At 47.3% G+C, this 24,983-nt stretch overlaps 2 protein-coding genes across 2 annotated transcripts in view; one reads left to right on the top strand and one right to left on the bottom strand.

Annotated features, from left to right (window-relative positions):
• MEI1 (meiotic double-stranded break formation protein 1) overlaps nt 1–20,956 on the bottom strand; it is a 45,733-nt gene extending 24,777 nt beyond the window's left edge. Inside the window, exons 1-19 of the mRNA XM_086469608.1 lie at nt 20,852–20,956; nt 20,407–20,530; nt 17,934–17,984; nt 15,987–16,060; nt 15,205–15,310; nt 14,448–14,651; nt 13,063–13,193; nt 12,468–12,582; nt 11,537–11,653; nt 10,909–11,008; nt 8,292–8,426; nt 7,632–7,746; nt 6,378–6,496; nt 5,176–5,317; nt 3,643–3,754; nt 2,935–2,995; nt 1,584–1,681; nt 614–788; nt 366–513 (exon numbers count right to left, since the gene is read on the bottom strand). Of these exons, the coding sequence (XP_086325734.1) occupies nt 366–513; nt 614–788; nt 1,584–1,681; nt 2,935–2,995; nt 3,643–3,754; nt 5,176–5,317; nt 6,378–6,496; nt 7,632–7,746; nt 8,292–8,426; nt 10,909–11,008; nt 11,537–11,653; nt 12,468–12,582; nt 13,063–13,193; nt 14,448–14,651; nt 15,205–15,310; nt 15,987–16,060; nt 17,934–17,984; nt 20,407–20,530; nt 20,852–20,956 (2,232 nt within the window). The remainder of the gene's footprint in view (nt 1–365; nt 514–613; nt 789–1,583; nt 1,682–2,934; nt 2,996–3,642; nt 3,755–5,175; nt 5,318–6,377; nt 6,497–7,631; nt 7,747–8,291; nt 8,427–10,908; nt 11,009–11,536; nt 11,654–12,467; nt 12,583–13,062; nt 13,194–14,447; nt 14,652–15,204; nt 15,311–15,986; nt 16,061–17,933; nt 17,985–20,406; nt 20,531–20,851) is intronic.
• A 26-nt stretch (nt 20,957–20,982) lies between these two features.
• On the top strand, nt 20,983–24,643 carry SNU13 (small nuclear ribonucleoprotein 13). The gene is made up of 3 exons (XM_086461731.1): nt 20,983–21,219; nt 22,088–22,208; nt 23,173–24,643. The coding sequence occupies exons 1-3, from the start codon at nt 20,983–20,985 to the stop codon at nt 23,433–23,435; spliced, it is 621 nt and encodes a 206-aa protein (XP_086317857.1). The 3' UTR covers nt 23,436–24,643.
• Nucleotides 24,644–24,983: the final 340 nt, after the last annotated feature.

Below are 24,983 nucleotides of genomic sequence, written 5' to 3'. Positions count from 1 at the left end.
TACAGTGCTCAAAGCTGTGCAGCAGCAAAAAGCCATATGGGAACACTAGAAAGCCTGCTGCAGAGGCTGTAGATGTGTTCAGGAGACTGAAGCTATGAAATTTATTATATTCTGTATGTGAATTCACAGCCTATCCAACGCATTTACACTTCCCACACATACACAAGTTTATTCAGTCAAATCTATATTCCCTAGTGGCTTTTCACAGTTAACTTTCCAGAGTGCAGATGCACTGCACGCTCTTCACTCATTCACCACTCACCACCTATGTCAACATAGTTTCTGCAAGAGGCTTGGTGGAAGCGGGGAGAAACCTTAGTTTCAACAACGAAGGTCCAAGAGGTAGGAATGAAATTTGTTTTTACCAAGTCCAGGGCTTTGCCTTTGTCCTGACAGACAGCAAGGAGGTAAAGTGCGCCTCTGAGTATGTATGGAGGGGGACAGTCTCCATGGTCCTGTGCTGATAGAAGGAAATTTCTTATGGCTAAAAATAATTCTGCTTCCGGGACAAACCTGCATTCAAGGAGATTGGAGTGGAAATAATAACATTAGACATGCCTTACCCACCAATACATGGCCACAAAACCACTTGCCTCGTATACTCTTGGCTCACCTGTCCCCAAGGGTGTAGGCAAAGTACAAGAGTAGTATGAAGCAGTGTTGGTGGCTGCAAAGAGATTGATCCAAAGAGAAAGGCTCAGGGGTTTCAGCCAGGAGGAGAAGGCTTTCAGCAACAGTGTAGTTTAATTGAGGCAGACCCTTCTGCAGAAGCTCAGATATCTCTTGCTCTAGAAATAAAACTAATATGAGCAGGCATGCAGTGATAAGGAATGTCTACAACAAAGCAGAGTGGAACAGGGGGATGGAAGCATCTGCCTGCCCTAACTCAAGCACATTAAATTGGGGAAGCTCCTGATGTAAGAACTATGAAAGCCAACCCACTACCCCACAGTCTGCATACAGCAAGTGCACCTCTATGATTTGGCATGAACAGAGGTATGAGACCTGATTTAATGCAGCTGGCTTTGAGGATGAAAAGACACTTCTGTTTGAGGTTCCCAGATCTTCACTGGTGCTGCCTGTACAGCAACCAGCCACTGCCAGTGGGAAAAGTGGCTTTTGTGATGTGGAAACTTTCATCTCATTTATTTGGGACTTATCTATTACGGAAAGTTACAATACAGACAGAAAACCTTTACAGAGTATGCCAGAGGAAAAAATGACCTTAATCTGCAGATATGGGTGACTACAAGTGGCAAGTAATATTGTTTCAATTAAGCCATGCACAGTTGTGCTAATAAATGTCACCATGTAAACAAAACCACAGGCAAATGAAACACATTCTTTCAGGTAGAGTTCCGAACTCTTCAAAAGACATTCTCTGAGCGTTATGTCCTTACTGGGCTATTTAAAAAAAAATCTGAGTGAAAAAAAAAAAAATCTCTGAATAGAGCTTATGTGTGTCCTCCCTTCCCTCCTCCTTTGTTATTTATTTATTTATTTATTTTTGCACCTATTGCCTAAATAGAGGGTGGCAGGTCCTCAAACTAAATGAAGCAATTTGTCTCTTTCCCCAGACTTGCCCTCCTGAGCAGAAGTTCTCTCCTTCTCTGTGGCAGAGTAAAGGCTCAGGCACAAGCTGCAGAGGAAGCTGGAACAGGCCTGATTCAAGGCAGGATTACTGTGAAGGAGAGCAGAAAGATACAGTGAAGAAGGCCAGAAACATCCTTTTCATACTTCTAATATCACCCGCTGTCTGTTAGAACCTCAGTTTACTGAATGATCACATACAACCACCTGCCCTGTCACAACAAGACCCCAGGAGCCGACCTGGGCTTCCAGGAAAATGAGGAGTTCCCAAAGGACAGTCAGCTCACAGATGTGGCGGGTGTGCAGGCAACGACAGTGAATGTGTTCGCAAAGCTCGGGACAATATGCATGCAGTGAGTGGGGTACTCTCACAATCCTCATCCCTGGTATACACAGGGAGTCCTGTAAGGGCAGGACCCCTAACGCTGCACAGAATGGGAGGTGCTTGAGGGCGGCTCCAGACACCTGATTCCACTGGCAAACACCAGGAAGCAGATGTTGTAGCGATGGTGTTCCCAGGGATGAAGAATGAAGAACGCCAGAAGGTTAACTAAAAGGGTAAGAACAGCTCTAGTTCCAGTATTTCTCTCTCTCCAGTGATTTCCTCGGAGAACAGACACAGCCAAACGTCTTTGCACTGTAACACACCATCCTGGGTGCCCCACACTACTGTATTCAGTGGGCTAGATCACTCCCATCCCCAACCCCCGATTCACAGGCACAAACATCCCCACTCTACGGTCCACAGTGGTAACCTGGACTAGGGGTGCTGTGTATTTTGTTTACTCTTTTAACGAGATGCAGTCACAGGAAAGAGGACATAAAACATCTCTGCAGACCCACAGAGAGTCTCCCCAAGCACTCCTCAACCCAGACATCATAGCCTCTGCTACAGAAGACCCTTTGCAATGTCTGCTGTTGAAGTCTTCCTCCTCCCTCCCGTTTCTTATACGTTATCACAACGTAAGGAACAAAGATAGTGGCAATATGTGCCTAGGGAGCCAGAGCTCAGATGGAACTGATGCTACTGTTACTTCTTTTCAAAACACCCACTGATGTGACTACTCCAAAGTCAGGCTGCTCTATCTCTATCTGCGCAGCTCACGACAGAGCACAGAATTCTCACAACGCTGTGTAAATCCACCCGCCCCCTACCCGACAGTTTCTCCCTTCTCCCACAACCAGCTTTTCCATTGTCAGTTACCATTTACATTTTGCAATAAGTTACAACCACTCTTGAGTCTTTCAGCCTCCCATCTTGCCTAATCAAGTGCATTAGAAAGGCGCAATCTGCTTCCCCACCTGGAAATTTTTGCCTCGCTCACAATACACACAGCACAATACCTTTGTACAGAGCAAAACCTGGCCTTCAGCTCCAGTGTCAGGCGGATAAAGGAGGAGGATGCTAGACAGAAAGCAAGACAAAAAATGTCAAAGGAGCACAGAATGTGTATGATAAGGGAAAAGAGTAGGCAGGTCCCCTAACCATCCCCACACATCTCCACGCAAACCTGGTGAACAGGGCAGGCCATCTCAGTAAGAATTCATTTGTTAGGCTTTCTCTCCCAAAGCAAACTACTCCGAGTTTGGTTTGGAGGGGGGTATCTGAGTTTCATTTGTTTTCTCTGGAGGAGAAGGGAAGATTTGCCTGCTTCACGTGTTTAGAATAGAGGAATTCTCTACACCACCTCTCTGACGTGCGAACAGTAAGGAATACACAGAGTAAACAGGATTTCTACATAGTAAAATCCCACCAACAATTCCAGCATAATCCTGTCTACAGGAACAGCCAATTCTGAATATTCCAGGGGAAAGGGTAAAGCTGACACAACTTACTTATCTAAAATAAAATCTGTCCCATATCATCGCTAGACCAAATAACTTTTTCATCCTGCTGAACATGACTGCGCACTCTATTCTTACCTATATAAACATGTAATGTAATCCTCCACATAAAGTCTCGTTGAGCTCATTGCCTCAGTAGTATGCAGTAGCAGCAAGTTCCATCAGTTAAGAGCACAGAGAACATGATCCCACACTACCCCCCCATACCCAGCTTTTTGCAGAACTTATTCCGCATGTTTGGCACTACTGTGAAGAGGGTATTAAGTGTTGAGATGAAAACCTCCATCACTGACGGGCTGACAGCTCTTTTCAGGTAGTTCTGTGGAAAGAAGAAAAGATCAGGTGCATGATATGCAATAAACACTGAAAGCAGCAGCTTTCTTCCAGCTCCTGCCCATCCAGAAAGTTAGATTTCTAAATCCAGACAAATGGATTAACAGTTCTTCTACTGAAATGCCTGGCAGCAAGTACACAGGCTTACAGAGGACTTTGAAAGCAACCAACACTCCCCTCTGCCAATGTTGTGAGCTGTTCTGCTAACTCTGCAAGACATTATATCAAACAAGAAACTTCTTCCTGATTTCAGCTGGCAACCAGTTAGCTTTTAACGCACAGTGACTGACACTACTGCCCATATTGCCCTGGAAGTAACTGCTCTTACAGGTCAGATGGCTAATTCTCCAGCGTGGCATACAAGGTAGGACATATGCTTAAGTGCAGCTGACTTCAGTAACACTTAACACCTGTGCTCCATCATTTTATTGAGTAGCAGCAAACACAGGCATTCAAGCTCTCTGCAGAGTCCAGCCCTAAACCGTTTAGAACAGAACAACTCAACTCACTCCTGTGGAAGGTCACTGGACAATTTCCTCATAGGCCATTAATTTTTACCCAAGTTCAATGAGCAAGAAACAGCACACTGATTCCAGTGTTGCCAAACTGGATATGCACTGCACCCTCCTTTCAGGGAGGAGAACATCAAAGCCACTGCAGCTGCCTACCAAGAGATTGGTTAAGAAAATACAAACCAAAACATCTCTAAGCTCCCAACATCTGCAAGAATCCATACACCTGAACCTGTGGCAAAGTACGAGCAAAGTTTACTCAACAGTTAGAACCACAACCAGAGTCCCATTATTTTGACAATTCTGCTCGAAGTGCCTTAGTGAGAGGCCTGCATGGAGCGCTACAGCACAGGTGACTCTCCACGGCTGCTTTTTAAACCGTGTCCCTGGCCTTACTGAGGCACAATGCTTAGTACTGCCCTTGCTGTGTCGATTGGGCAGTCTCCTCAATACCTTCTGGAAAGAAGCAGGAAAGTTAAATTGCAGGTGCAAAATACTGCTGCTTTCCAGGACACAGGAAAGTTTTGAAAAAGTGGCAGAAGGAGAAACAGTAGTTCAGGCACTCTTCATTTTCTGCAACATCCAGAGCTGCTGCCACGGATTCGAAAGCATGGCAATTAGGCTGTGGGGATTGCACAGTCTGAAGAAAGACACTGCCACCTACATGGAAGCTTTATGAATTTCTCCACCCTCTGAGACCGTACACTCCCATTTTGCATTAACTGTATAATGCCACATTTGGCTCTGGAGAGGTGGCAAAAGCCACAGCTGTTCTTGGTTTACTCTACATGCTCTCCTCCCAAAAAAAAAAAAACACTTATGCAACCCACTCTTGGTGCTTGAAAGCACCTTTCCAGGTAACCAAGGGATAGATCAAGTTCAAAAGAAACCCTACCATGACCATGGGGATGCACAGATTGTCACAAATCCTCAACAGGAACTCAGAGAAGTTTCTCAGTGTGTCCTTGCTCTGAGAGTTGGGGGCAGTGAAAGCATTCTCCTGGGCCATGGGGTCACTCTGGAATTCCACTGCTAACCTACAAGCACAAAGTGGATACCAAAGGAAAGAGGAATCCTCCTCACTCTGGAAAGGAAGTCAGGAGAAACTACATTTCCACCACAACTTTCACCATTAAGGACCCCAAAAACACTTGATGGGTTGGAAATACAGGAATCTGGAAATCACACAGAGTTACCTCTTGAGTCAAGCTATTAAAAGTCAGCAATGTTGCACAACAGTTCAAGTTGGGAAAGGAAGACTCAGCTTCTGTGAAGAAAGTATCAGCTGTGGGAAGCCCTAGTGTGGCAGGACTAAAGATTCTCAGCCAGGCCAGTGTGCCTGGAGCACAATACAGCATGAAAATCAGCCAGGGGACCATTCAGTTGATCTAAAAACCATGACAGAACCCAAGTGCCTTCTAACAGCACCCCAAGACACTGGGTCAGTGCAGACAGGGACACCTGCTTCTGACTGAGTTACCTCAGCCAAGCCAAATGCAAGTGATGCAAGGCAAAATAACTAAGTTAGCCAGACTTCCCTAACAACAGATCCAGATCGATACACAAATTCATCTAGTACCGTCTGCTGTGCGGCTAAGGGTGAGAGATAGCTCTCATCCAGCAAAACAGGAAAAGTCGGTGCCTATAAACCCACTTGCAGTAACAGGTCACAGATGTGAGCAAACCCATGGCCAGGATCTGGAGCAGATACACATCTGGTAGATGGTAATCCCCTCTGGCAGTGAGACCTCATACCCCAGGGCAGAGGAATATGGTTTCACACATACCTTCCAAAAGTTCTTACACCATCAGTAGTTTTGGCTAATTTTCAAGCAGTTCCTCAAAGGTCCAAAGACATGAAATAAACTGATAGGTCCCAGGCAAATTTCCTGGGAGTTGTATAGAGGTGTCACGGAATTGTCAGTATCACGACATACCCCTCCTCCTGTCGTTTCACTGACAAGTGCCATGCATTGAACTCATCTGTGATATTTCAGTGGTAGGGGTGGGCAGAGCAACTCAGTTACAAGGACAGAAGGACGGACAGACATCAACACACACACCATGCACCCCTGCACCTCCCTGACTTGTCCTCACCTGCAAGCATTTCTGAAACTTTCCAGGGTGTTGAGCAAGAACTGGCCCTGTCTCTGAGGAAGTCTGATGAGATTTCTGTTTGCTGGGTGACTCTGAGACACTGAGAATAGGAGATCACCCTGTTAAAGGACAGAAGTCTTTAAAATCTTATGTTCACTGTTGGAAAAAATAGCCTTCTTCCTTGACACCAGCAGCAGAAGGAACAACAGATTTCACTTCACTCACTTCTTTCACATAACTGGTTCTTTTACTATTGTGCTTTCCCCAGTAGGGCAGAGTTAGCGAGGTTTTGTGCACTCGCTAGGGAGGACAGAGTTACAGAGCTACTAGTTCTGCACTGTCCTGTCTTTACAGTCTGTATTGCCATGTTTTGGTCTAATCTGAATTTTAAACAGCTCAGCTAATGGAGCTTCAAACCCTTCTGGGAAAACTTGGTATTTCTTTTAATTTCGTTTCTTCCAATTACTCGTCAGACAACGCTGAACAGTTCCTTTCCCTGCTCAGCACTGAAATCTTAGAAGTTCTCTACTTTGGCTCAGATTTGTAAGCAACTTTCCATGTACTAGCTCTTGTTCCCACACAGCATCCCACTGAGCTCAGCCAGAAGCCAACTGCAGTATCAGAGCTGATCATTTGCCCAAACTGGGAACCCCTTGGAACTCAAAATCTGCCCTTAAGCCTTAACCTATTGTGGTGGTCTTCTCTGAATGCTACCAGAGGAGGGCACAGCATCACACTGGTGCCTGGCAGTTCAGAACTCCTCCTTCTCCATTTGATGCTGAGACACATTAGTGCAGGTACCATCATTTCCCTTTTTCTCCCTTTAAAGACAGCCTGGACGTCCCTACTATCTGCTTAATTTCCTTCCTGCAAAGTTCCTTATTCTGAATGGGACATCAAGCTCTGTATGTGTGCAAACAGATGGACCAACATCTGCCTATGGGTCCCCTGAAGAAGGGGAAGTTCAAATGACTTTGGAGTACTGGACACATAAAGATAGCAGCATGCTCAAGTGGTGCCCTACAAATCTTTCATTGATTTAGAAAGACGACATCCACCAGCATCCGTCCTCAGCTACTTCAGAGACAAAGGCTGGTACCATCTCAAGGCATGAGGATCAAAACAAACACCACAGAACCCAACAGCCATAGGGTAAGGGGACAGAACATATATACAACATCTACATACTGTGCTAGGAGGATCATCCCTGTCCTGCCTCGTCCTACCGACAAGCAACAACATCTTTTGACTTACTGCCTGCCTCTCACTACTCTGTGGTGGGGAAAGGTCAGCACATCGCTTCAGCACTGCCTCCAGCAGCTTCTGCAGCTCTTCATATGGGACTGGAGGGGAGCTCAGATGGTCCTTTCTGAACAAGCAGAGAGAAAGACAGCATGCACATTCCCTGCTGGGGACATTCCACACGGAAAGGCAACATCAGCAGAAATAACTGCTTTTCTGACAGCAGTATGCCGTTGCCACTTCTCTCCAGCACAGCACACTAAGGTCACAACGTCTGAACAGTGCCTTCATCCACATGCGCACCCAAACACACCCCCACTGCATTCACCATCCACTCCCACCACAGTCAGGAAGCATACGACTGTACAAAGTCCTATGCTTGCTCTTATCTATCTGGACGGGGCACAGAATGACAAAGCCACAGCAGCCACAGTACAAGCCTGCCTGGGACGCCAAGTCCTTGCTGCAGCGACTTGCTGCCTACCGCAGCTTCACTGCCCTGGCAGCCTTTCGAGGTGGGTGGGAAGTTAGCGCTGCTGTACCCACGCCTGTCTCAGGCAGAAGTCCCACTGCAGAGCACACTCACCCACACAGCCACAGGGGAGCTGCAGAGACCAACATGATATCAACAGATCTAGCTGGTGAAAAGCCTGCAAATACATTCCTGCCTACCTCAGGAAAGCTGCCACAGCTCTTACAGCCTCCACTACCACCTCCAGCACCGGGCAGTTCACTGTCTCCATCAAAACATCAATGGCTTCTATACATACACCTCGGTTTGTGAACAATTTGATTTCCACTGGTTGCCTGTGAAGAGGAAACAGTGCAAGCAAGGAGAATATTGTCAGAGTCAAGTAACTGTTGTTCCCTCTCCTCATTTCACCAAATGGACAGCTAAGCCGTGTGGTTCCAGCCATGCTTTTCAGTATTGAGAGCCAGCTACTCTCAAGGAGGTAGTCTCAAGCTTGAGCAGGTGGAGGGTTTGCTACAAAGAGTGAACTTCAGCAAGTCTGGAGCCCTACTATGATGAAAAAACCCCACAGCCTGCATAACGGTGTGACTGCACCAGTGAACACCGACATGAAAAGCACAAGAAAAACAGGCTTTGCAAAATACAGTGATCTCTCTGCCGAGGACTTTATGCTGAGGCCATCTGCTCTGGCATTTGCAGGTTCATTTGGAAATTCATATTTCTGAGTAAACAAGCAAACACCATCATCCTAGAACAAGGACAATGCCATGAGAATAGCTTCTCTCACAGTCCTGTAGCACTTCTAACGCCAGACGCTGCCAGAAGAACAAGGACTTTCATGAACTTGAAAAGCAATCAGGAAAATAAACACAATCCAACTGTTATGACAATTCTTCTTGATAGTGAGCATTTGGGGCGTCTCATCACCTTGGGGCTCAACACCTCCGAGAGCATGGAGGGATGACGCCCCATTAATCCCACTGTTGGACAGAGCTGTGTAAATGGCAGACTGGCAAGTCAGCTACCGTTGGGAAGGGGGAGGGAAGACCGGCAGCTACATGTGGACAAGAGGCACTAACAGCCTGCCAGGGGGCCTCTCCACAGTGAAGCAAGAAAAGCAGCACTGCATGACAGGAGCCAGACTTGGGAGCCAAAAGTATTCACTGTTATTCAATTTTTCACAGACGTGCCTACCTAAAGCAAGCCTGGAGCACACGCTCCCATGCATAAATGGGAGAGGAAAGTGAGCTTCAGCAGAAATTACACTAGTAGCCCAGCTACAGGGCAAAAAGTGAGCAGAGGCAGAACCACTCATTTTAGTCACCTAGTAGGATGAAGCCCAGCTTGGCAGTCACCTCACGTTCTGCTGTGAGAAAAAGCTGTGAGGTGGGTGAGGCAAAGAAAAGGCCTGGTGGAACTCAGGCATCAGGAGCAGCCTCTGGCCCAAGCCATAAGTGATGTGCTGGACTTCCAAATTGTTTCTCTTATACTTTAATTCTATTAATCCCCCGTATTTCCTTTCTTTAATCGCTGACCTTCTGAAGTAAAACACATCAGGAAAAAAGAAAAAGTCTTCACTGACTCATGCAGGGAGGAAGGGGTGGAGGAGTAGTGCTGACTCATTCAAGAGGCACAAACCCACTTGCAATATGGTGCACTATGATGTCTCCGGGGCCTGCGAGAAAGGTGTGATGGACAGCACTCTTACAGCTTCCTGCAGCCTCTTGTCTTTGAGACCCAGACCGTGCCTGCCACCCTAGTTGTACCAGGAGAGACAAGGGGGACTCCAGGGAGACCTACCCACCATTCCTGACGTACTGCCAAGGGGAGCAGTAGCTCCTGCTTGGGCAACACCAGAGTGTAGGGCTCGCTTACATAAGAGAATCAAAAGCAAGAGGAGAGGTGCCAGGATGAGACCCCTTTTCCCACTATGAGATAGTTTTAAATAAAACATCATTTCTAAGGCTCAGAGAAACAGAATGGGTGTGCTAGAAAATGAGAGTAATTGCACAGAGTGTTCTCTTTGTTTTACAAGCATAAATGCTGTAATTAGTGTTTCCCACATCCTGGTTTCTCTTTTTGACAGATCCCACACTGGCATCATCACACTGTTCTAGCACTGCCGCTTCTCCTCCTTTTTACCCTGCCACTTGCTACAAAATTGACTATGACATTTCCAAAATTCAGCTCAAGGGCTCTCTTGGGGGAACTAAGTGGCAAAAACAAGACTCTGTCACTAGCGTGACAGGACGGGAACAAGATCATAGAGGCAAAAGCAGGAAGCACAGAAGAAAAACAAGGCAGGGCATGTTATTCCTTAGCAGAAAACAAGAGGGAAAAAGTGACAAAAGACATTAATATTTCAGCCTAGAATTTAGTTTTGCTGTTTGAATTTAGCTCAGATGACGGTACAAGACTAGAAGCCACGGAATTTGCATGCTCAGTTTTGCTACAGAGGTGCACTTAGCAGGAGCTGGCCCGCTCACATACGCCTGGACCTTCCCAGCCTTCCCTTCTGCTCTATCTAGAGCTGAAAGGAGATTTCACCTCCTGGATTGGCAAGGGAGCAGGAAGAGGCAGATATACTGGTGGATGCATGTGCAGAGAGGACAAGCTGGGAGGTCTGGAAACAATCATAAGGCCCTTCTTCACAAGAGTAAGGGAAATGCATTTGTTCAGCAACATCTTTCAGACACAAAGACTCTCGGGGTGTAGATACTTGGTCTCAGACAAAAACCTTAAAAAGCAAAAGCACCACAGCCTCCATTTTGGGGCACCGAACTCTGCCTGTGCAAGCCTGATAGGGTACTCCCTTACCGTTTCAGTATTTCAGTGAAGAGCAGGAGCCCTTGTTTGTGCAACTCCACATTGTTCAGCTGCAGGACATCTTGGAGGCTCCTCACCAGAGATTCAATGCCTGCACATGTTCAAGAGAAGTCACAGAGAGGGCTTTTAACACCCCAAATTCCAGGATGGAAGCAAAATTAATTTTTAAAAGTAAGGAAGATCTGAACAATTATTCTTCTGAGCCACTGACAGAAATAACTTCCCAAAACTGCTGAGTGTTCACTCAGCTCCCTGATAACAGGCCCCAGCCTCCACTGCTGGAGGTAAGTCCAGAAGAACAGAAGGAATTTAGCCTTTCTTCCTAAATCCACTCTTGGCATGTCCACAGAAACTCCTAATAGTAACTTAGGTAGTGTCAGTCATGATACCTGGTTATTATAATGAATGCATGCTCATCAGGAACTTATTAGGACAGTGACACTGTAAATTCAAGCTATGCTGGACATCACAAACACGTCTGATACATACTCATTTTCAGCCTTTTATCCATCCTGACTGGAAATTGCGATTGTGTGCAAAGCGTTGAAATTCAGCTAGCGGCACAACAAATGCCCACAGTATTACTGCAGTCACTCTGTCAGAAAGGTTGATGACTCACCATAGACTGTGTGACACTTCGAGAAGAAGAGGCGCTCTTCAGTTAGGAGGAGCAGGCAGCAATACACTGACCAGATGAGAATTTCACTGTTGCACAAGAGACACTCGAACAGGAATTCTGCCAACACACACACACACACAAATAAGGTCACCCTGGTAAGAGGTAGTCGGCTCACAGCATGGCACAGCTGCTCCTAGAACACAGCAGAGGAAGGAGGAGGCAACAAGGAAGCATAGCAACAGCCACAGGGAGAACGGTTGTATTATGAAATGGCAGGAATGGAGAACAGAGTGGATGCTTGGGGGTGTGCTAGTCTTCAAAACAAGGTGACTGGAGAGCAGAGTCCCACAGGCAGACATCTTCCCAGCACTAACTCAGAGGCAGGAGCTGAATTGTGGCTCTAGCCTTTGGCACAAATGAAAAGCCACAAAGCAAGCTTTTCCACAGATGCAACGATCTTTTTTTTTTTCCTCAGAACTTTTACATCTCCGAAAGAATTTGTAAAATGAAAGCATTTCTGTCTTTTGGGATTACAGAGAAATAATAAACCATCTCCCACAGCTGCATTCTAAAGCTAAATTCTAGACCAAATTCTGTGCAAACTTACAATATTTAGTGTGATAAAATGGAACCCCAGTCTGTTTAGACTTGCACCTAAGGTCCTGCAAGAAGGACATTGACCTCAAGGACTTGTCCAAATTCTTGCTGTGGAAACTCCATTCTGCCTGTTGACAGCTGCTTCCATACTTTCAGTCGAAAACATAATCTCCCCTTCTATTCCTAAAGCCGTATTAGCCATTTTTACTGGTATAAAATGGTCACCACGCACATTATGCCATCAGTGGATTTCATGCAGCCAGACTGAAACAAACAGCCAGGGAGTGCTCTGATATTGGGAGATGAACAATAAGATGCTACTGCATTTCTTCACCTGGGACATCCGCATGGATAAAAGCAGGAGCATATCTGCTGGGGGAGTGAACCAGCACTGCAGCCATACAGTGAGAACTTGCTGCCTGTAGCATCTCATCTCTGGTCAACAAAAGCTGTTGGGAAACAAAAATCAAAATGAGAGAGGAAGTCAGCTATGCAGGTATGAGCAGGAAACAGTTTCCTCTACATTTTACAATTTAAAACATAAATGAAGATCTCTCTTTTGGCATGTATTTCATGGATGAAACTTGCTAAGGCAAGATGAAACACTGGACCAAATACACTCAAAAAATGCAAAACGAGAACCACAACAGAGAAGATTATGAGTAAGAATAGCTCTGTCTCTGTGCTTGATCATGCTGGCACTACAAGTGCTTTATCAGACCTCAAGTGTGAGTGAGTAAGATCAGCTGAGTAAAACTTCCCCTCTCCCGGATGCAGGAATGAACAATGAAGTGATCTATGAGGGTGTCCCCATTTCCACTGCAGCCTCTATTGCTGGTGTTGGCAACAGCATGCCTCAGATCAAGATTCTATACAGGCCAGCAAATTCTTTCTGTCTACCAACAACTCACTACTACTTCAGCAATCACCTTTTTGAGAACAAGTGGCAGCGGATTTTCCCCTTCTAAAAAGTCAGGGTTCTCAGACTCCTCCTCCGTCTTTGAATTATTCATAAGAATGGATACAAAATGGTCAGATTTCAGTAGCTCCTTTAACAAACCTGCAAAAAGGGGAGCAAGAGTGAGCACCATACAGACACAGCAAGGATTATATTAACACAGGAGTATTTACAGCCTAAGGCTTGTTGCCAACTTCCTCCCCTTTCCTGCACTCCTAACAAAGGCCCTCACCTCCAGTTTAGGGAGTTTCTTCTCACTGTGTCCCCAGATACTGCCATGAGCCCCATGTCTTGCAACCCCTTGTGGATGATGCTTTTTGCTGGGTCTGATCTGCTCCCTCTTCCTTCTCAGAGACATGCATGTGCACTGGTACATGATCACAGGAGCCCTCTACTCGCATCATCTTTGGTGCCCCAGTATCTACCCCTTGAACTGTTTCTTGGGAGAGCTCTTGACCTGTATTTTTCTTCAAGCTACAGCCAGTGACCCAACAATAACTAGACATTTTCCCTGGAATACTTCCTAGAGAACTGGCATCTATCTTCCCCTTTTACTTTCACTTCAGCTGTTACTGAAACAGCTGTGTTTAGCTAAAGGATATCCACACACAGAAAAAAGCCCTTAGTATAATAGTATAAAGCCCTGCGACAGGTATTGATGCAAATCACCAGTACATGTCAGTACAAGTTCACAAAGGGTATCGGCTGAGCTATAGAATTCTACTTTCAAAGGAATCATCATCCATTTCTAGTAGCTGAGTAGATGATCTGAGGAGCATTCCAGTTACTTCTTGCCTCCTACAAGAAAAAGGAATTCCCTGGGTGGTTTACAAACAAGTAATGTCAGAAAGACTGAAATTGTGCTCCCAAGCAACAGCTGATACCTGCAGCGGGAATCATAAGTACAAGGAAGCGCCAATTCCACAAATTCCACATCAGCTTTCTATCCTAAATAACATGATGCCCCACATCTGAAAACCATATTTGTTAGACTCCACCCCGCTGCTCTGCAAAACCCACCTGCCTGCGCACAGTGTTTGCATTCAGAGCGATGGTCTGTTCCTAGGATGAAACATCAAATTGAGACAGGCCAGGCCACGGTGCAAGCTCTGAAGAGACTCTGAAGATTAGTCAGTGCTAGGCAAACATGGGGCTCAAGGGACAACGGGGGAGCTCAGCAGCAGGTCTGGGCCATTTGATTGCTATGGAGTAACAGAAAGGACTGACTGCTTCAGACAAGCAGCAAAAAGCTGCTCTAGGGAACAACCCACGTTACAGCGTCTAAACCAGTCAGGGATTTCTTCCTCATTCCAAGCCTTTCCTTGCACCTTGCAGTTTCTCTCAGCAATGCCTTACCCAAACAGTTAACCTGCAGCTCCTTTGTCTGTGCCCGCCCCAAGGTATTCAAGAAGAGACCACACAGCCTTTCTTCGAAGTGTGCTGAGAGCCGTTCTGTGCCAACAGGAGAGGAGTACAGCTTGCCATACAAGTAACAGACAGCAGCCTTTATACTTTCATTTGGGTACGCCAAGCCCATCAGCAGATGATCCACTAAATTACCTGGTGTGAGGAACAGAAATGGCAAACATTCACACCAATGAACTGACTTTTTAGAAGCACCAACCTCTTTCCCCTGAAAACTTGCAAAAGCCCACTGGCTGGACTGCAGATTAATGAATGCCACAATTAGGTGACATGGTCACCACCATTTGTCCCTCTGAGCAGAGGTACAATAATAAATGGCTAGAGGAGCTTGCTGTTCACCATATGAAGATCCATCATCCCAGCTACTTCCACAAACAGCTAAGCTTGCTCACCAGGCCCCCAGGGGCTGGACCAAGGAAAGGAAAACTGACTGTATGTTGCCTGTGAGGCAGACCCACAAACCCCAGTTCACAGAGGCTGTTTTTGCCAGGCTGGCTAAGAGCGCAATGACAAGTGTGCTATGAAGGTACTGACCTTCAACCCAGGAGGCCTGAATGCCACTCTGACTTCTGGACAGGCTTCTTGTGTGACCTTCATGAATTCACACAGGGGATGGGGAGTGCATGCATACATATGTGTATTTGGGCTGTGAATACAACCCTTCAGTGGGGCATGACACGTTACTCACTGTGCTCTGCCACCAGTATATCAGCAAAGCCTGGGATGGCGTCTGCCAGCTTGCCCAAGAGAGTGAATGTGGGCAGGCTGCCTCTCATGGTAGTTGCTTTGCACAGCTGTAGAGGAGACAGAGGAGGAAAACGTTTCACTGGTGACAACACAGTCCAAAGGCAGAAATGCACCCAAACCAGCAAGCTCTCAGTGATGCACAATCCTCCAGAATAGTATCTTTTCCTCAGATGGGCTGTGTTCACCACTTAGGACAAACCATAGGAAAACCCTGAACATACCACTAAGTCTCCAAAATGTCTTTTAATTAATCCAAGAAATCTCTTGCTTGTTGCTCCTTTTCCTCTCTCTCCCCTCCAGCTCTTACATGACCAGATGAACCAGCTGAATTTCTCCCCGCTTTTGCTACTTCCCAATTTTTTGTACCCCATGGGACCATCACAAACCTAGGAACGAAGAGAGCAGGAGCCCACGGCACAGGTTGGGAAAGCTCCTCATATCACTGAAATGGTAACATAGAAAAGAAGAATCTGAGGAAGCCACGCAGCTTCGCAAGAGCATCATAAAGCCATATGGCTGCAAGGCATCATGGGAACAATAGGAAAACTCCAGGGTAGACACCAACGTTGCCAAAATCACAGCAGGGGAGCTGGCACTAGGACATCCCACCGCAGCAGAGGCTGCATCTCAGTGCAGTAGCCGCAGTCTTGCAGGGCCACTCATTCCCATCCCCTCAACCTCTGAAGGACTGAGAGGAAGGCCAGGGAATTCATCTTCACTGACCTCTTTTTGGCTTTCATCCAAAATGCAGCGTAAGTACTGCTCTGACTTCAGCTCCACCACAAGCCGCACCAGAACTAAGCAGAAAAAACAGGATCAGTAATTCACATCCAAGAGCACTCACAATCCATCTTCCACAGGGCTTTAGCAGACCAGTGAGCAAAGAGCTTAGAAATTAAATGAGCATGGAGGTGCTGAGGGAGCAAGGTAGAATCAGCATTCCCAGCACTATTACTTCTGATAGCCCAGCCTGAGCAGCAGCATTACAGCAGTCCTGTTCGAGCAGCTCTACAAACCATGCATGGAAATGAACAGCAAGCGACAAACTGAGCATCAGGACACCAAACAAACATAAGGAACCAGGAAGGGAAGGAAACAAAGCCCTAGCTTAAAAGCATAACAATTTCTCGTAATTGAACAGAGCAGGCTCCCTACAGTATGAAAACTGGCCTTTAAAAACATAACTTTCCAGAGAAGATAACAGAATGAAAACTGCTGAGGATCCTTAGGTGCACACTGAGTGCTCCTCCCCCACCTGCTGCTGCCCCTGAGGTAACAGTGCAGTCTATCAGCCATTCCTCCCCACTGCAGTTATCCCATACACCTTGCCAGAAAGCAAGGCACCCCAGTCACCTTTGAGGTACTGTTCACCTCCTCAGCCCCAAGTAAAGGCTGCTCTTCTTGGTTCACTGCAACTTAAAGAACCCTGTCCGCTCTGCCCTAGTAAGAGGAATCCACACACACATCACCTGCGGTTTCCCTAACAAAATCACAAGGGAGTGGCCTGATGCGGGCAGGCTGCCCCTGCCTCGACAGGTGTACCAGTGGACCAGTTTCAGGAAGCAAAGCTCCTCTTCTGGTATTTTTAGAATCTGGGCACCTGAACGTTCCGCAGATAAAGTTTCCACAATAGCCCCCTCACTGAGACACTGTGCAGAACATTGTTCCACAGGATTTGGTAAGGCCATATTGGATGTATCTTGCTGTCTTGGCATGACTCATTTGAAAACACACTCTTTTGATTTGTATTCTAGGAAAGCATTATGAAAAAAAAAAAACCAAAAACCAGAGACTTGTAGGCTTACTATCCAGGTATATCCAGGGCAATACTGGAGGTTTATCTAGGAGACCTACTTTAGCTAAAGAGCTACACATTTCAGCAGAAGCATATCTTGAGACAGGTAGTTTATAGATGGTTTAATGGCCCTTTCTTGCCTCGAACTCACAGAATCTCTAAAAACTTTCAAGACTTATGTAACAGTAAGTTAAAATTCCTCTGTTTGAGAGTATCCATCTCTCAACAGACTGGTAACATGACAGAAAGACTTCTCACCTTTTCAAGACCATTTCAAGCAAGTGCCTGAAAACTGAACTCCTCTGGAAGGAGCTGGTCACACCTCCTTTCACCTTTCATGTCTGGACAGGAAGAAATCATTGCATTGCTGGTATCACTAGACTCAGCAGAGATGCCCAAGATTAACTGGACTGCAAAAATTCTTTTGTCAGCCCTGCAGGCATTTCCTTCAGATTTTAAATGAAGGACTGCTCACAGAGAGGAATCTGCAGCCTGTACAAGTAAATCCCAAACACTCTCTGTCCTGAGGAGAAAGCAGTAGATCCCAAAGCTCACTGAAGCCTACAGGAAGTTTTCCATCTGCTTTGAGACTTCAGTCAGCTCCAAAGATGAGGCATTGTTTACCACTGCTACCCATCTGACACTAAATTCATGGCACACATAGAACCTGTGAGACAAATGCTAAATATTTAAATCTGCACACACTCCCTTGCCCCCAAATACTGGAGTAGTCTGCTCGTCACTGTTGCATTGACAAAAAAATAGACGCTCTTCCCAATTCCAGCTGTGTAGAAGCTGAGCATCTCACTACAGCTATCAAAGAGAGCTTCCCTTCACAAACTGTCAGTAATTGAGATGTGCCATCTGCCTCTCACCTTCTACAAATAGGTCCAGGGCACCGCTGTCTTCCACAGTATGCAACATCCCTAAAAGATAAACCACAATCGGTCAAGGAACTCATTCCTGCTTGTGATCATCAGTGCTGTAAAGCCTTCTTGTAAAAAGAGCTGCAAATTTTTTTCAGAACAGTTTTGTTTTCCCCGCTTCACGTGACACCAGTCTGACTTTGTCAGAGGAAGGTGGCTGCTCTCAGGGCACATTGCAAAAGGTGCCTCCATAAGCAGGATGCAGGGACATGAAGGCATTCAGTTCTCCTGCGAATTTTTAATGTACTTTAGAGTTGAAGTCAATGGCTCCACCTATGTAAGTAAATATGTAACTGCTACCAACACCACATTTCCCTGCCTCTATCCAATATTATACACCTGAAATACTCCAGAATGACAGAAGTTAGAGCTCAGCTGTGAGTTGTCCTTTCTATCTTCCACTCATACCAATTACCATGAACAGGCTTTTCCCTCCACAGTACTGAAAATCCCAAGACCAAACCTGAACACCAGGTTTAAAGCATACGGAAACTATTCTAACGTTAAACTGAACCTGAAGCCACTACTTCACAAGTCATTTGTACGATGAGAGCGTAAGATTGGATCTGTTAAAATAAGCCACTGCCTCATTCTGCTACACCACGACAGACAAGAAATTCTACCTCCCAGCTCCTTCCAACTCCAGGTACCCACAGGTTCAGGTTCAGACCCCCACTTCTGCCACACCAAACCACTTGTTTCAACATAACCAATCAAATTACCTCCTCTCTGGAGACTCAATGACCTCTCAGAAATTTGACCAACTAAAGCAATGTTATGACATTGCAGGTGAGGAAATTACTTATTCCTTGCCTCATCTGCCCAGTCCTCAGTAACTTCCTCACACTTTGGAAAAGATTTGCATACAGCATTAGTGAACATTGCTGCATGAAATTCAGGCTTACCTGAAATTCACCATCTCCTCATACAGAACACTCCACACTACACCTCTGTTCTCTTAAACCTCCTCTGCCTGTGCTTATCCCAATATTCTGTCTCCTAAAAAGCATATATTTTCCTGAACTTACTATTAATACTTCCTCCACAGCATTACCTAAATCTTTGGAGGTCCCTCTTACACTCTTACAGCAAATGACCCTTGGTTCATGTCATCATTTGTAGCCTCAAGCTTAGACGTGGATTCCAGCTCCTCTATAGTTACACCAAATACAGTAAAATCCCAAAGCTGTCCCCAAACTATCCAACTGTGAAGCTCCTTAGAGAGATAATCATTATTTAAAATCAGACAAGAGCATCGAAATGCAAGCACAGCTCCCCTGCCTTCTCAGGTATTTCATGTTAGGGTCATACCATTTAGGACCAAACTGGCCATAAGCACCGCTCCCTCCACGGCCGTACAGGATTACCTGCCCACACAGCGCTCAGTAAAAACCTGTGCAATGGAGAGAACTAAACTTGCACAAAGTCTAAACCAAAGCTGCTTCCAAAACATCCACAACACTATTTGTGGTGGGAAATCACCGGCAAACACTGTTTGAACTAGTCAGTGCATCAAGGCAGGGGAAGGGGCTTGTAAGTCACTTTCCCTCAAAAAACAATGATTATCTGTGATGTGCAAATGAGATCATGGAATTAAAGGAACCCAGTATATCTGCTCTTTGAAGGCACTCGCATTCATGCTCTCCACCTTTCTCTTCCTGCCTTACTGTGCCCTCATCTAGACCATTATTTCTTCTCTATCAAGATTTTAAACGTTTCAAAGACCTTTTCCATAGCACTGCTATGCAAACAGAAACCAGTAAGAGATGTTCAAGATTCTGCAGACTTACTGGAAAGGCACTTTCCAACATTCCTCTGAACACTGTTCTGCTGTGAGGGTGACCCACCAGAAAGAAGCAGGTATTAGTCCCATGGCTACAGGGATTTCTACACATGTAAAGTGATGGTGTGAAAAAAACACTACATAGATTTTTATATTATACATTTGACACTAAATCTTGCAACACCTTTTGAAGCTCACACTCTCATTGCTGTATGAATCTTCATATAATGCTACAGTTCAGTGAGATGAGAAAGCACTGAAGCATGACATCAGAACAGAGGGCATTTAGGGAAGAGTCATACACCAGGCACTCCCTGTTCTCCAGAAAGACTTTATGGATAAAAGATACTCTGGAAAACTGCAAGAGCTTTATCAGCATGCCGATCCTGCTTCTTGGGGAATAAAGAAATCAATTAACCAATTCTATATCAGATGACAGTTTTCCACAGGGAGTAGTAACACACCTAGCACAGAACAGTGGAAGCATGGAATTATGGAATTAGGTACCTCAATATTCTTTTGCCTTTTTTTTTTTTTTTTTGCTTCAAATGTGGGGAAGCTTCACATCCACACATCTACTCAAAAAAAAGGTAACTGCCTCCTCCCTGCTGCTGCACTAGGCCAGACCAGAGCTCTTACCAAAGAGAGTTCCTATCAAATGAACGCAGACCCTCTCGTTTGGTGCCAGCAGCATGACAACTGGCATCGCCTGCTGGGCCAGGGCATCGTGGAGACGGGACAGGACGTGCTTCTTGCGCACCAGCTACGGATCAGAGACAACAACCCGTTAGCCCTTGGGCCTGAGCCACCCCACTGCTCCCACCACCCTGGGGTGGGGGGAGGGGGGGCAAAAAGCACCACCAGGGCCCGAGAGCCGAGGTGATACACCTGGCTAAGCGCCACCATACACCTGGCCAGCCCCCAGCCCCAAATTCCGCGTAGGACAGGGGCGAGCCAGGGCGCCGTGGCGGGGAACCGCTGAGGGCGTGCCTCAGGGTCAGCCGTCAGTGGCCAACGCTCCGCGGCCGGCGGCGGAGGCCAGCTCCGTCCGGGAAGGGGCGGCGGCGGGGCAGACGCTGCCCACCGAGGCGCTGCCGTCGCCCAGGGTCTCCACGGCGCAGGCCAGGCAGAGCGGCGGCCGCAGCGGCAGGGCCCAGCGCGCATCGTGCCCGCCGCAGCCCGCCGCCATCGCTCCACCGCCGCCGCAGCCTGCGCATGCGCGGAGCGGCTGCCTCTGGCGGGCGGGGAGAAGGCGGCACCGCACCAGGCGGGGCGCAGAGGCTCCGCCCCCTTGTCCCGCCCATTCACCCCAGGCCCCGCCCCTGGGCCCGCGGCCGCCTGACTTCCGGCGGCGACGCGGCGCGCAGGAGCGCTCCCGCCTACCTCTCCGTCAGCGCGCTCGGGCCGAGCGGAGCGACTGGGCCGCGCCGCCCAGCCCAGGCCGCGGCTATGGTGAGCGGGGCCGGGCTCCGGCCTCCTCCTCAGGGGCGTCCGCGCCGGGGGGGAGCCTGGGGCGGGGGGACGCCGCCTCTCCGTTGCGGGGCGGGGAGCACGTGGAGGCCGGGCGGGGCTGCGGCCGGTTGCGGGTCTCTCCTGCTCGGCGCGCTGCCCCGGAGGGACAGCACCCCGGGGGGGGGGGGGGGGGGTGGAGGGCAGCGCTGGCGGTCTGGGGGGCACCTAGTGACGGGGGCCCTGCTCACCCGGCCCGGCCCCGCTGTGCCCCGCGGGGAGCGGGAGCACGTGGTCGGCTGGCGGGAGGGCGGCCGGGGCAGCGCTGTTGCGGCGGGCGGGGGGCTGGGGCAGAGCACGGCGGCGTGGGGTGCCCCGGCCGGGTGCTGGGAGCTGAAGAAGGTGCCGTTCCGCCGGTGCCGGTCGTTAGCGCAGCTTGCGAGTCGGTTGCTGCTCCGCTGCGCCATCGGTGTTAATGTTTAGAAGCTACCCGTGATTGGCAGAAATAAACCTGGTATGTGCTTCTTTCGGGATTTCTTTAAAAATCGTGTCTGAGCTTGTTGATTTGTGCACTGAAATGCTTCGTTTTACATAGTGTCTGTGGTAGTAAATGCCTGAAGACTGCCCTGTAAGTTACTGCTGCTGGTTTGTAAGGTGTAGGTTGGTCGTCTGTGTGAGTAGAGATGCTCTTTACTCTGACTATGAGAAATAAAACGCAGTGGGACGTCTAGCATATGTGCAGAGCGGATGAGAATAGGGACGTGACTCCAGGAGCCAATATATGTGGTAGACGTGAAGCCTACGTAGTGTTGTTCAGAACAAAGCCCCCTTTGCTCCTGTTGTAATACTCTGTACTTTTCCCTTTCTCTAGAGTGAGGCAGAAGTGAATCCCAAGGCTTACCCGCTGGCTGATGCGCAGCTCACCAAAACGCTACTGGATCTTGTGCAGCAATCTTGCAACTATAAGCAGTTACGCAAAGGAGCCAATGAAGGTGAGACCTGTGTGTTGCAAAGTGTGCTAGAAACGTAGCAAGGATTTTGTGAGAAGCTGTGGCTAGAGATTGTCTTTTCTGGACTGTCTGTGGACTGCTAATTTTATATAGATCTGGCTATTGCAAGTGTCTGTCTCCCTCCTCCTGCTGAAGCAATGTTCAGGACAGGACTAAGCTGTAATCTTTTCAACACTTAGATGCAGTTCTGGTAGACTCCCAAACTGTGTTCCTGTGATTATGCATGCTTTAGTGGTGTGGTACTGGGATTACTAGATGCCTAGCCAGTTCAGAACTGTAAGATTTGGGTGTGAGGGTACCTCTAGTGCAGCCTGCTCAGAGGGTGGCATCCTTTACAGTTGGATCAGGTTGCTTGGGGCTTTGCCCAGTCAGACTTTCAAAAAAACAATCCCTAAGGATAGAAACTCCACAGTCTCTCAGGACCCATGTCCCATGGCTTAAACCCCTCATAAGGGGGGGGGGAATATAAAATTCCAGCATGTCATTAGAATCTCCTTGAGGCAACAATCACAGTCTGCAACTTGTCCTTTTTTCCGTGCACTCGTGAGGAGAGTCTGGCTCTATGTTCTCTGCAATCTCCTTGAAGTAGCGGAAGACAGCAGCCACATCCTGTGTCCCCCCCCCCACCTTAGCCCTCTCTTCTCTGGGCTAAACAAACCCACCTGCCCCAGTCTCCCCTCATGTGTGATGCACCCCAGCCCCCCACCTGTCAGCAGCCCTGGTCTGACCTGGCCCCCTTGGTGAATCTCTGCACTGTGGCGCTGGGCACGGTACCCCCAGTGCAACCCCCTCCCTGGTCCTATAGCTGCCACTTCCCTTTGGCCTGTCCTTATGCTGCCACTAGATCTCCTTCTTGCTCGTGCCCATTTCCACATCTCCTAAAGCTGATTTTCATTACGTGTGCTTTCCAGAAGGACCTAGCCTCACTCTTCGGTTTCTTTAACAGCCACCAAAACGCTGAACCGAGGGATAGCGGAGTTCATTGTGATGGCAGCAGATGCGGAGCCCTTGGAGATCATCCTGCACCTCCCTCTTCTCTGCGAGGACAAGAATGTACCTTACGTGTTTGTGCGCTCCAAGCAAGCCCTGGGCCGGGCGTGTGGCGTTTCCCGGCCCGTCATCGCCTGCTCCATCACCATCAAGGAGGGATCACAGCTAAAGCCTCAGATCCAGTCTGTCCAGCAAGCTATAGAAAGACTGTTGGTCTAAGTGGAATAAGGAAGTCGAAGTCGGGGGAATTAATGCCTAGCTTCAGTGGAGATGATAGTTTTGAGATCTGTTTCATTTCAAAACACCACGGTTTTGGTTAAAAATGTCTTAATTCTTAGTGCTTCTGCCTCTCCTCCCCCTTCTTTCATCTTATTCCACTCCCAACTCATTTGTTCTCATTGTATTACTTCTTGAAAAGTGATTGTATAACTGTATTTCCTGTTTGATGTTTAAAAGAAAAGAGAAGGAAAAAAAAAAAATCCCCCCTTATCTCTATGTCTGCCTGCTCAGGGCTTTTTTAACCCCCCCAGAAGCTTCCTCTGCGTTACAGTATTTCTGCTGAGCTTCAGCCTCTAACAGGTGTGTGTAATTTCTGAATGGTTTAGTCTACTGAGGATAAGGCAGGTCTGTTCTGGCACAGGGCATGCCTGCAGCCTGCCAAGTTGTTGCTCGAAGTGATTGAGCAGCACGTACGGTGTAACAGGCAGGCAGTGGCTACTGTGTGGCAGCGGACAGAGCCAAGATCATCAGTACACATAGCACAACCTTTTTTTTGTTGTGGTTTTTTTTTTTTTCTTCTTGAAGCCAGACAAGAGACTTCTGTAAGAGGTGTATGGGGAGCAGAAATCTTATGGCAGTGCACAACGGCCAATATCTTAACTCGCTTATTTTTAAATACTGACTTTTTAAGAAAAATAAAATTGCTGACAAAGCTAAATAATAATTGTCATTCCCTTTGGGAAGCATTTGCACCTAACTGAAGTGTTCGTTACAAAGCTAAACTGCTCAGAGACTGCCTAAAGGCTGTTGCAGAGCTGTAGTTCATACTCCTTCAGTTTTCTTTGTGTGGACTGAAGCAATGAGTTTGGGCTTCCTAGGGAATTTAAGTACAATACACATGGCAGAGAGCAGCCTGCTGTGGCTGACAAGTATCCTACATCTGGCTGATAATTCTAAAAAGTATCTCATGCTTTTAGGGAAGCTGCTGTACTGTAGTCACCTGACTGAAGATGAACCCCTTAAGTCATGGCCAAAACAGAAAGCAAGTAATTTTTCAGATAAATCAACCTGTGTCTCAAAGAGAATGCTAGATAATCTCATGTTCTGGAAAAGGGTGAAGCACCACCAGCACTCTGGATTAATGGTGGTTTTATGGAGCTAGCTTTAGTTAAATGCATATTGTATAATAAACCCACTTACTGCTCTGAGCAGAAGAGTCTAAACCTCTGTGTTGGAATGGGTCATATCAAACCTGTCTTCTATTGCAGGATGCCAAGCACAGCTAGCGTGGAAAGACCAACAGGTACAACAGCAGAAGGGAAAATAAATTCTCCTGTAATGTTTCCACAGAGGCACTAACTTCATACCCTTAGTAAAAGTACATCCCAAACAGATAAGTCAGCTTACAAAGGACTGAAGACAAATCCTGTCTGTCTATCATAGAATCATTAGGTTGGAATAGAGCTTTGAGATCATCAAGTCCAACCATTGACCTAATACCACCGTGCCCACTAAACCACACCCCAAAGTGCCATATCTACACGTTTT

Source organism: Leptosomus discolor, chromosome 1, assembly GCF_034619465.1.
Source record: "Leptosomus discolor isolate bLepDis1 chromosome 1, bLepDis1.hap2, whole genome shotgun sequence".
In the NCBI taxonomy this organism is placed as follows: domain Eukaryota; kingdom Metazoa; phylum Chordata; class Aves; order Leptosomiformes; family Leptosomidae; genus Leptosomus; species Leptosomus discolor.
Note: the sequence above shows the minus strand (reverse complement) of the source record. Positions and strands in the feature narration are given on the sequence as shown.